Raw genomic sequence first — 12,404 nt, forward strand, 5'->3', positions numbered from 1 at the left:
CTGAAGTCATTCCACGTGTGGTAAGAAGCCATTAGCTGGTCTGGGCTATTAGTTGGGGCTACACTTGAGCTGGCGACCCAGAAGCAAAGGCCTTTAGGCCAGTCTCAGATCACTGAACCAGACAACCTAATGCACGAGGTGGGTGTCCTAAACGATGTGAAATCATGCATTTGCTCATTAGGTGCATATTATACAGGCTGCAAAAACTTAATAACCTGCACGAATGAGGCCATTTCCCTTAACTTCTCTGGTCGGCGTGGGCTGTGCAGAGTACCCCAGGAGAAATGCCCATCATCTGCAGAGAAATCCTGCGGACTGAACCCTTACAGTTCCTCTCTTCTTTGCATGTTTTGCAGCTTTTCAAAGGCAAGTTTTTTGTCTGCCAGGGGGAGGACACCAGAAACATCACAAATAAATCGGATTGTACAGAAGCAAGCTACAAATGGGTCCGGCACAAGTATAATTTTGATAATCTCGGCCAGGTATTAATAGAATGGTAATCTGCTTCTTTGCTCCTTTACCTCCTTGACTTAAAACCTGTGCATTATTATCCCATGGGATTTTCTTACAGGGCACTACCCGTCACAGTAAATATTCAGTTCACATACACAGCATTCTGTCTCTGTAAATCCCAAAGGTAGTGTTTCCAAGCAGGCATACACTTCTTTTTGGAACAGAACAAGCACATGTGGCTTCGTGGAGTACTTAATTGCTTCACTGCTACATAACAAACCAAATATATCTTGCAGAAGGGCTTGTCTAATAGAGCCGGACACTTTCAACCATCTCTGCAACACAGCCTTATTTTAGCAGCATGGTAAGGACTAATTAGTTGGGAGCAGCAGAGACCTGGAGGGTGGAAATGAAGCTGCTTTTGTCTTCGGCTTTGTGGTTTCTGAATTAGCGGTCATTGCTGAACCAGGCGCTGGCATTGGTAGGTTTTTGCTGCCAGGAGAAACCTCGGGCATCAAAGTGGCCCATTATCAGACAGGTAATGATAATCTTCAGGCAGGAAAGGGCAAAGAGCAGTAAAATGTTACAAGTAAAAGAGCTTTAATGCGACTATGTCTAACTTTTTTTCTATGTATTTCTAGGCCCTGATGTCTCTCTTTGTTCTGGCCTCCAAGGACGGGTGGGTGGATATCATGTACGATGGCTTAGATGCTGTGGGAGTTGACCAGCAGGTACGTGCTCTAGCAGAGCTGTAAGAAATGAGTTGTCAAAGGTCGCACATTTTGTCTCTTGTTTTGCAAAGTACTGTTGGCTTCCACAGTCAAATGGGGTTATGGGGTTAGGATCGAGGGAGGCATTTAACCCAAGTCCTGGGGTGTGACAAGGAGTCCAGTGAAAAGTCTGGATTTGGACCTAGCCTTTTCCCTACAGATTTTGCATGCAACTGGTGTAACTAGCATTAGGAGAACTGCATCGAAGAATGGTTTGACTTTTTAAGAAATTTGGACATTTCAGGAGAAAAGAATTGCTTTGTGTAGGACAGGTTTTCAGTGAGGGACTTACAATAGCTGTAAAGGATGCTACTGTCCTGCTGTTAGCAGAACAGAGGTGGTTCTTCTGTCCTCAACGTGCTTTGTGTTTTGGGAGCATTCAGCTAAAATGTCTCAGAGGGCTCTAATTTTCAGGAAGAGCAGAGCACGCTGAGCTGCCTCAAAGGGGCACCTACGGGTTTGTGGATGGGACAGCTGTATCAAAGTTGCTCCTATTCTTTTTCTTGAGGTTCAGCTGACATTTGCTTTCCTCCACTTCACAGCCTGTCATGAATTACAACCCATGGATGCTCCTCTACTTCATCTCCTTCCTGCTGATTGTGGCCTTCTTTGTCCTCAACATGTTCGTGGGGGTGGTGGTGGAGAATTTCCACAAGTGTCGGCAGCACCAGGAGGAGGAAGAAGCCAAAAGGCGGGAGGAGAAGAGGCTTCGCCGGCTGGAGAAAAAGAGAAGGAGTAAGGAGAAACAGATGGCTGGTCGGTAGTCTTTCCTCATCTTTCTGAGTCCTGCTTGACCTTCCACATGATCCCCTCCTCCCTCCCCTCCCTGCCTCGCTTCTGGTGATCATTCTTCTCCCAAAAGCATGTCCAGCTACAAAATTTGCATGAAGAAAATAGTGTCATTTTAGGCTGAGCAAGGAGCCATAGAAGCCTTTTTAATGGCTGCATGATTTGCAATGACCTTTCCATTGGAGGTTATTTAAATTAAAATATAATAATAATCAGACCTGGAGCTTCTTGGATAGCAGAGCTCAGTGTTACACAAATAGTGACAACTGCAAAGATCAGCAGTGCCGGATGGCACCATAAATCTTCTGAGTCATGAGCACTGTTGCTGATAACTGGATTCACTATTTGGTTTATTACAGCCTTGTAATGCCACAGTGATGTTACCTGTCCCATTTATCAAGCAGGTTTATTTATTGGCACAGTAACACCACTGCTATTCAAGAGTGTAATAAAATAATGGAGCCATCTCATTCTAGTAATGCTTAAAAACTCCTTAGAGAAACATATCAATGTGCTTGCTTGAGAAATACAGATTAGAAAAAAAAAAAGCAGTTGAGGAGAGTAACTAACGAGATAAAATAGCACTGATGCAAACCGAACCAAACTCCAAACTGGATGTGCAAGCTTGCAGCCCTGCCTAGAGAAGGCTTTACAGGTGAAAGCAGGCTAGACCTCCACTCTGCCAACAGTCTCCAACCTGACATTTGTCTCTTAGTCTTTTTTTCATTTAATTTGGCTGAATAAGTAAGAAATAAGTCAGCCAGAGGCCACAGGTCAGAGGTACTCTTCTTCTCGCATGCTCTCTCTTCTGACTGAACTTTCTCCATTGCCCTTTGTGTCCGTGGTCTCACGCTTTCGCTCCCTGGTCTGTCCGCCTGCTGCTCTCTCTGTGTCCCCTTTCACATCTCTTCTCTATCTTTGACAGACTTCAGTACTGTTTAAGAGGCTGTCTGATCAGGCGCTTGTTCCGAAAGCTGGTAATATTAAGTCTGTTCTATTTTTTTTAATAGTCTAAGAGGTGTTTAAAAGCTGTGACAGACCACGTACCGCAGCGGTGTCTCAGCCTCTCTCAGTTCAGCACTTACCCAGCACTTTCCTTTGGTCACATCTTTAAGTCCCATGAGCTTCACAGGTTTTGTAACCAGTAGGATGTATCACACCAGCCTCTGGACATCAAACTTTGGTTTATGCCGAGAGCCTGGCTTCCTCGATGGTCAGTGGAAACATGGAGGCTTCCCTCAAGAGCGATGGAGGACACATTAGACTGTTCTCAGTTAAGTGGGATACAGATGGAAAGAATTTTTTTTGGTTGTTTTTCACATCAAGGAAATGCTTAGAAAGCTCTTTCAGTCAGTCCAAGTTCCCAAGCATAGTTTCAGGCTGATGAGTTAGAAAATGTTTTTAAAGGCTGGATAGAAAGATCCCTATTTAAAGTTGCAGTTTTGGAAAGCAGACATTTCTGTAGAAGAAAAATAGATGTTTAGTTATTAATGTCCTTATTTATAATGCTAGAGGAACTAGATGAAGAGGAGACATAAGTCTGGGCAATTTCCCAGCGGGAAGGAATCACAAACCATCCTTGGAGATGTAGTTATTCATTCAGTCCTATGAAATGCCTAATTAAAGAGGCAATAAACAGCTATTTTACTGAGGATCAAATATTGCTGAGTATTCAATCGCCATAAAAACCTTTCAAGAGCAAAGTATGAAGCCCTCCAAATCGCTTCAGAACAGTTTTCCCAATTCGCGTTCAGTGAAATGTTGGTTTTAATTGACCGTGTCCAGCTTTGCCCTCAGAGGCAACAGATGTCATTGCTTAGCTTCATTCTGCATGGTGGGAACTTGCAGATGATACCAAGACTAGGGCTTTGATTATGCCAGCAACTGCAGGGGGGTTCCTTTCAGCTGGGCTTCCTGCGTGTCCCCAGATGCCCAAACCAGCCTATGGGTGTCAGACATGGACAGATGTAGACATTTAACTGGTTGCACAGTCTTTTTTGATTGTAGACTCTTCAGATGCATTTATCCAATCAGAGATGTGAAAAGCGTGTGAGATCCTAGCTTGGTGAGATGTAGGCAGATGTAAGGTGCGCTGGCCCAGCAGGATATGTACAAAGTCCATCCTTCAGAAGTGTCTTCTCCTTCATCATCATCAAGCAAGGGGGTTCTCAGGGATCTCCTGGGCTTCCACCTGTGTACATGGGAGAAGCACAAGATCCCTTCCTTTTTCAAAATGAGCCCGTGCACCTGAGCCCACCCTCCATGAGGTACAAGGAGAGGATCCCTCAAGGAAACATTCCCAGTAGAGGCAACGGAGAACCCGAGAGCCATAGGGACCTCGGAAGGGGAAGGGAAGTCTTGCTGTGTGTCCTGCTGGGTGATTAATGCCATTTCGTTCTTTTAGATCTAATGCTGGATGATGTATTAATGGAGAGCTCAGCCAGTCCAGTGCAAGGTACTGGGAAGTCGGCACGTCTCGTCCCACTTGAATGGCAGTGCTGTGTCACTAACGGCTGGCCACCGCGGCTGTGAGGCATCCCACTAAACCGTGTGTGTGGTGCAAAGCTCGTTTGCTTCCTTCATGGCACACGCGTATCATTCTGAACTGCAGGTCTTCAGACCTGGCTCAGGACTGACACTTGCAAACCCTTAATTTACCCTTGATCATGTTACGTTCTTCAGTATTATTTTTTTTCTGGTTTTCATTAAGACACTGTCAGACTTTTCATGGCTTTTTTTTTTTTCTCCTTTTTTTTTTTTTGTTTTTGTTTTTCCTTAGAGAATAATGACTGGACTGTGAAATGGGTCCTTTATTGTTTACTCTAGCTTTCCAACCACCAACTTAGGAGTCTCTGAATAATTTGCAGGAGTGTCTCTGGAAGGCAGGCAGTCTCACTTAGGGAGGTTATTTCATTATTTCTCCAGCCTTTGCTCATTGCTCCACAGATGCTGTGCTTCAGGGAGGCACAGTATTTTTTCAGCAGGGTAAAATTCAGTATAGTGCAGAGCCTCCGTGTTTTAACAGAGAGATCAACCCCACACCAACCCTCAGTGTGGACATGGGGTTTAGCCGTTGTGCTGCCCAGCTTATCAACTCTTTGTACAGATCGAGAGTAACTTGATCCATGAAGCATCTTGTGAATGAAAAGAAATAAAGGTGCCACCTCAAAGCCTTTCCAGGTCCTGGTGGAGATGGACCAGCTCGGGAACACTGCTGGGGTTTTGACCTGGCCACCCTGACCAGGGCTTGCTCACATCTCCCTTTCCCGTCCCCCCTTGCCAGGACGGTGCTCAGGGCTGCATATCTGTCCCTTGCTCTTTTTATTTTTAGGAGAAGCTTTGATGTGACAAGCATTTTGTTTAATTCATAGCTTAAGAATATTAGCCTGAATAATTAAAGAGGCACCAACATAGAAACAAATATAGCTGTAATTTTTGACAAAAATAATATGCTAGGAAAATTGTGTCATTAAAACTCTCACCTGTGAACAAGCTCCCACTGCTTGAGATGGGAGCAGGGCTTCATCCATCTCTTATATAATGCAAGGAGTTTTGATTAAATAAAAATTGCAGGGTGGGGGCTATTGGCTTTCACTGCAGAGGATAACTTGGGGAGATCGAGGTTTCTACCTTTTATTTCTAAGGCCTTGTTGGAAGTTATCACAACATGTTTTAATAAATCCTGAATCTCCTTCCCATTGCCATTCCCAGTATTTTTGTTTATTTGCCTTCACTCTTGCTTTTCTTGGTAGGCCTCCTGTCCTCTCCTGCAAAATGGGGGCAGCACAAGGTGGGGTGTTGTCACTGGGTTTGGGGGTCTATTTATTTTTTCTTCTTTTTATTTGGTTGTGATTCCTCTCCTGGTCCTACAGAGCTACATCAAGGCTGGTTTATTTTATTTCATTTTTAAGGCACTGAACTCATTTCAAACCCCTCCGTTATCCCATGCAGGCTCAAAAAAACTCTTAGTTTGCCTTCAAAAAGTGTGTGATTGTCAGGTCTGTGCTTTGTGTTTCCTTTTGTTGTCTTTTCTTTGGATCCAGTGGTAGTGAATCTACCACGCTGCTCTTCAGGCATCGGCATAAGAGAATAGAAGGATTTTCTTTCTGAACCTGACTGTGGGGAATATGGGGGAATCAGTCCCGGGAGCTGTAGATGAACCTCCTGTGGTTCAGAGAAAAATCTGGAGTTGTGACCCCAAAACTTCCACACATCTCTGCACTTACAGAGAGTTTCTTTCCTCTTTCTGTGAAGATAAGATGGAGTATTGTGTGTGTGTGTGCTGCTGCCTGGTGCTTAGTGAGATATTGTAATTTTATTTTTTCCTTTTTTTTTCCCTGAGTCTACATTCTATCACAACTGGAATCTTCTCAGTGGAAATAATTTATCATTTTCCATTTTGCCTTTTTTTTTTTTTTTTTAAATAAATCCATTCAGTACAATAAAAGCCAAGCAAAATGCTGTGTTTAAATAAAAAAAGTTCCTTCAGAGCAAACTTCTTTTTAACCTAATAATATTCTTGATACAGTTTGTAAATCCAGCTGCGTCACGGGCTCATTGCTCACTGGTTTGCTGCTGTCCTCCAGATATACTCAGACCTGCAAAGTAGTTAATTCCCTTATTATAGGAGAAGGAAGAAGCTGGAGGAGACAGTAATGGAATTGTCCCACTCTCGTGAATTCCAATTTCCCATGCCCACGCACCTCCGGCTCGAAAGCCACCTCGGGGAAAGTGGCAATTTTTCTCTTGACAGGGCTATATTCGGAGGCAGCCGCTATTCGGAGATATTTCAGAGCCACATGTGCAGCCCAATTCCCCCCAAGAAAATGCAGTTAATGGGAAGAGAGTGGCCCCGGCCCCATCTCCCACAGCACCAGCCAAGCCCTGGGACCCTCTGGGAGCTGGCAGGGGGACTGCCTGGCAGAAAATGGGGGTGCCTCCAGCGCTGCTTTGCTGGTCACTGGTGCCATGTCACAGGTCATGTCCTAGAACTGTCAGACGAACAGCAGCGTGGGGCTTAATGTCCCAAACCTGGGCTGTGATCACCATGGCTGAAGGGAGAAGTTAGTGCCGGATTAGGAATGACAAACGTTTATCCTGCAACAGCAATGGTCACTGCCTTTCCAATAGGCAGGAGAGGACGGTGATGAGTTTGGGTACCCTAGGACACAGGCTGGGGCTGCTGGGGCTGCCACACTATGCCTCCCAGCCCTTGTCAAGGGAATCGGTTATAATCCCACAGGATGATGCCAGGAGGAGTACAGGGAAACAACTTGAGTTGAGAGCCCGTAACAGTGATGACCTAAAGCCAAGTGCCTGCCCTGCCAGGCACCCACTCCCCTTCCTGGCCTAGTCCCCTTAGACCACCATCGTCCAGGATGAACAGGCAGGTGGGACTCTCCCAAATCAGCTCTCACCCAGCAGCAAAATCTCCTTACTACCTGGGTTAGGAGGAGATTGCTCAGGCTCCAGTGTCTGAGCTGATTTTCTCCAGTGTAACGATATCTAAATTTGAGTCACTTCTCCCTCTCCCCCACTCCTGGCCTCCAGCCATGGTGAAGCAGCTTGATTTACACCCTGTTTACCAGCCTGATGTCTCATAGTGGGCTTTTGCTGTATTTCCCCATCTTCTCACATTCTCATTCTGCCAATTCTTCTTTTGTTCGTTTGCTCTCCTCCTCTTTTCTTTAACGCCGTGTGTGCCGGGAAGCCAAGTTAACCTTTCCAGTAATAACCAAGACTAACCCAGAGCTCTTGTTGTTCTTGACACAGTGTATTGTAACAGTACAGTAATGTGGTGTTGTGTTAGTTGTGAAGTTCACCACCTGGAGTTTAACAGATGTCTGTATTTCCCAAGATGTTGGTATTGTTTAGATCTTTACTGCAACGATTAGAAATGATACTGTGTGATAGGGGGCACGGGCTTTGCGCCTGGGTAATTACACATGAGAAACACCCAACTTCTCTGCAGACCTGCGCAGGTCGGGTTCAATGAGTGGTATTTATACAATAGCAAGAAAGTGGTTTATCTGCTCAGAAAGTTCCCTGCCCGCCTAGACACAGTAGGTATTTATCTATAGTCCTCGGACAGCATGCGAGCTTGCGTGTGGTTCATCTGGCGGTAATATCCGTATTGCACTAACATGCATGGCCGGCACGCGGAGACCGGTGAAGCGAGTGGTGGCGTGATTCATAAACAGGGTTGACAAATCCCCTCTTAACAAAGTTAACAGGGAAGGATGAAACATTTACTAATGGTAATTTTCTAAGGCTGCAAGGGCATCTGCGAGAGCAGCATCCAGAGCATTTGGCCGTGGAAGCCTGGGGGCATGTGCTGGGAAAGGTGGAAAGGAGCTTTGGGGTTTGGGAGAGGGGGGTGCAAAGGAGGCAGAAGCCCTTGCAGATACATGAACAATTAGCAACCCTGTTTATAAGGTGATGCGCTGGCTAATCCAGGTGCAGGAGCCCTGCACAGGAGACATTTACAACCTCTTTCTAAATCCTCTCTCTGTTCTAACGGCGTCGGTGCTATTCTGTAGGATTTGGAATTACCTGTCAATCAAAGCTAAGAAAAAATTTGAATTCCAGTGTAATTATTCATAAGTAAATCCATTGCAAGAAAAGGCAGAAACATTGACATTTTTCTTTTTGAATGTGAATTATACATAAATGTAGAAGAAGTAAGTGATCCAATTACGATGGTGTTTCTTTCTGAGATGATAAGTTGGTTCATAAAAATAGGTCCTATTCCTAACCTAATTGTATTCAAACATTTTAGTTAATTTGCTACTCATAATTTAGCATAATGTGATAGAGAGATCTTGACTTTATGGAGATTTATGCAGATTCTGAAATATCTGACAAAGTCTTATGAGTGACTCAGCAGCTACCAGTCTGCTTTTTTGTAAGCACTCAATAGATTCAGCATGAAAATTCATTTTATAGACCTTTTCATCGATATCATACTTTAGCACTCGGATACGGATCACCTAAAGCACACTGCAAATCAGGAAGTGAATATTAATACTGCCTTTCATTTGATGACACTGAAGCAGAATTTTGGGTGTTCCAAACCCCTACAGAGTAAAACTGCTGAGTGGTTTGTTTCTCTGGTCCCCGGGCTGTAAGTGAAAGGTCTGTCTCTATGGAAAAAACAAAACTTCTCTGATTTTTCAGGATCCTGTTATGAAGTAGAGAGCACATGAAACCATTAAATCTGTGAGTTTGATTGCAATGTCATTGGCTATTGACAAAGTGAATTCTATTTCTAGACAAAATTTAATCTTCTAAAATTAGTTTTCCCTGAGGGCAACCCAAACCTGTGCTTCGTGGCTTCATTCTGCCCAACTTTTTGCTCGGAATAATGTATCAAACTGTACATTTGCTCAGCAGCACTAAATATCAAGCCGTGTAATTCTTACAGCTCAATAATTTTCATAACCAGTTGATCATCTAATTATGAGACTAATATTATACTCTGACATATTCAAGACAGTCCTTTCCACTTCAATCTGCATTATAATGCCTCCTTGAAAATTGTACTGAATTATATACTCAGTCTTGGCATTTCCTCATTAGAGATTAGGTGAGTAAATGAGTTTATCTGTAGGAACATTTGGGGTCTAAAGAGCATGTGTCATCCCTGAGGCAGCTGAACACGGGAATGAGTTAAACAGTGAAATCTGTACTTTGATAATCTTGTCTAAATGGAGGATCATTATTTTCTAATCGCTAAGGCTGACTGATCAGTTTTCCTTGGTATTTTTATGGACCATTTTTCAGAGCTCTGACAGCCAAAGTGTTGAATTTTGTTCTCTCTACAGTTTATTGCAAAGAACATAATATGTCTGAAACACTTTCCAAGACCACCTCTCATTCAACCGCCTGTATTTTTAAGCGATTGTTAGTAAAATCTGTCCCCAACATCTGACTGTTAATTGGGTTTTCAGATACTTTGGGGACTTTTAAGATCAGCAGAAACAAAAATTGTTGTTTTAATTTAAATTTAATTTAAATTTCCCTACAGGGAAAACATTCGTTAGCAGCACAATAGTCCCAGCTCACCTCATCCCTGATGCCATAAGGCTGAGTATAGCGCATGTTCCACTGAAGATGTTTAATGGATGTAAGATGACGGGAGCCCTGCTGTGTTTTAAAAATGGTAACATGCCAGCAAGAAAAAAAAGGAAATAAAAAAGACAGCATGTTGCTGTAATCGGTCTAGAATTTATCATCTTTGGAGTTAGAAAGTGAGGGTGCATTGACTTCAGAAAGACGCAGAGAAATGACTTGATGTGCCTCTCCGCTCTCCTCCTCCCTGCTGCAGAAGCACAGTGTAAGCCCTACTATTCGGATTACTCCCGCTTCCGCCTCCTGATCCACCAGATGTGCACCAGCCACTACCTGGATTTGTTCATCACAGGAGTGATCGGCCTCAACGTGATCACCATGGCCATGGAGCACTACCAGCAGCCAAAGGTACCGGGAAGAGAGGGGGAAAAGCAGGGTGGGGGACACAGTCAGCCATAGTGGGATGGGCTGATGGGCAGAGTTAAGGACGGTTTGGCTGTTAGACCTTGGGGCCCCCATTCACTATGCCCAACCTGTCCCTTTGCCCCATGGAGTGTACCCGTCCTACAGCTGGCTTCCAATTCAAACCATGGCTTTCGGTAGCTGGATCCCATTGCACCTCTCCCTTCTAGTTAAGTGCAATGGACTGCTTTGAAACTGAGGATGGGAGAAGGTTGGTTTGGTTTGCTAGACCAGATTGTCACCGAAATCTTCTATTTGACTTAGGTTTTCCACCAAAAAAAGGGAGAAAAAGGAAAAAAAAAAACAGAAGAATTTGTGAAATGTTTCTTTTTGCAAAGTTTCTTCTAAATCCCCAATGTCCCATAGGGCCCAATTTTCACAGGCACTGAATTTCATGCTGATCTTTCAAATACATTTCAATATATTAGTGCGCTAAGTTCCTGGGTCTTTGTCATACTCTGAAAATAAAAACAGCCTGTCCTGGGATGTCAAGTCTCTTGTGCGTAAGAATGAAATGGAAATAGATGCCTTTGCCATATAACTTGTACTTATTTTTATTAGCCACTTTCAGAATGAATAAATATAACACACAATAGGAGGAAATATTCTTTAAGACTAGACAGGACTTGAATACTTAATGTAAAAAAACCCAAGCAACTAAGACATGCAAGCAAGGGGAAAAATATCCTCCAGCCTATCATAAAGAAGCCAAAAAGTGAAAGGGCACAAGCCCAATTAATTTTTTCTGTTCAGGTCACCTTTAAATACCCTGGAAGGCTCATTGCATGATTCAGTCATTTGGTGATGAAAAAGGTTGTTGGCTAAGGAGCCTGTATTGGAATCGCTCTAGGGCGTGCGTCTTACCGCAGTCGTTTTGCAGCTACATTTTCTCTTGTATTATAAAAATGTTGGGCAGGCTTTTGTTTTTAATTTTCTTTAGGAAAATAACATTTTGTCTCTGAGCCTCTGGTATGCAGTATCTGGGTAATAACTCCAAGCTTGGGCCGTGCTGAGATGACAGCACGGTTAGAGCCATGCACATGCTTGAGAGTCTTGCTGAATCAGAGCCCCGAAATCACTCTGGTCTGGGTGACTGATGGCTGGGATCCTGCAGATGCTTAAAAGGCTAAATGTACCAGAGAGCTTTATATCCAAACTAATGATTGCTTGGCATGTTGGTGCTGACAGGGGCTGGTGGTGGGATACCCTGAAAGACCCTGTGGATGAGATTCCAGCTGGAGATGCTGTGGCTGTCCATAGAGAGGAGGGGCTGCAGTGTCTGTAGAGGTGGCTCAAGCAAAGAGCTACTGGGCAAAATCTGCTTCTGCCAAATAAATATGCTCATTTGCCAGCAGAGTCCAGGTCCCCTGCAGTATGACAGGGAGGCTCATTCAGAGCCACAGACTCCTTTGGTGGCTGGGCTTGTACTTCTCAGGCAGGTGAGGTGGTTTTCATCCATGGATGCTTGAAGCTAAACTGTAGCATGAAGGCAGAATGTGTGGCTTAAACCCCTTCTACTATGATTTCTCCCACATGGAGATCAGCAAGTCTTGGCTTTGGTCTGAGAGCACTCCTGCGGCTATCTCCCACGTTCCCTAACAGTGCCCTGGACACAGTTATTATCACCCCATTTGCCAGCAGTGAGAAATTTAATGCACAATACTTAAGAGGCCGTGTAGGATGCTGCTACCACAGTGCTGCTTCACAAGCAGGACTTTTGGGATGAAATCACCTCTGACGTGTCTTAATGCCTGACTGGGCAAGAGTTGTCCCAGCTGTAGTTAATGGCCAGGCTGTGACTTCTGCAGAGGGAAGGGTGGGAAGAGGAAAACTCAAGGTACTCCCCCCTGCTGGCATGCC

The 12,404-nt window shown here is 44.2% G+C and overlaps 1 protein-coding gene across 14 annotated transcripts in view; it reads left to right on the plus strand.

The window, feature by feature from the left end:
• Nucleotides 1-12,404, plus strand: part of CACNA1G (calcium voltage-gated channel subunit alpha1 G) — a 149,839-nt gene that overhangs the window by 112,444 nt on the left and 24,991 nt on the right. For 11 of the 14 annotated variants that reach the window (XM_074888962.1, XM_074888948.1, XM_074888956.1 and 8 more), the window contains 5 exons: nt 357-482; nt 1,095-1,184; nt 1,766-1,958; nt 4,417-4,467; nt 10,339-10,490. In XM_074888962.1, the coding sequence (XP_074745063.1) occupies nt 357-482; nt 1,095-1,184; nt 1,766-1,958; nt 4,417-4,467; nt 10,339-10,490 (612 nt within the window). Of the gene's footprint in view, nt 1-356; nt 483-1,094; nt 1,185-1,765; nt 1,980-4,416; nt 4,468-10,338; nt 10,491-12,404 lie in introns of all 14 variants that reach the window. The other 3 variants (XM_074888951.1, XM_074888954.1, XM_074888963.1) reach the window with 2 other exon arrangements.

The sequence above is a fragment of the Strix uralensis genome, chromosome 19 (genome assembly GCF_047716275.1).
Source record: "Strix uralensis isolate ZFMK-TIS-50842 chromosome 19, bStrUra1, whole genome shotgun sequence".
NCBI lineage: Eukaryota > Metazoa > Chordata > Aves > Strigiformes > Strigidae > Strix > Strix uralensis.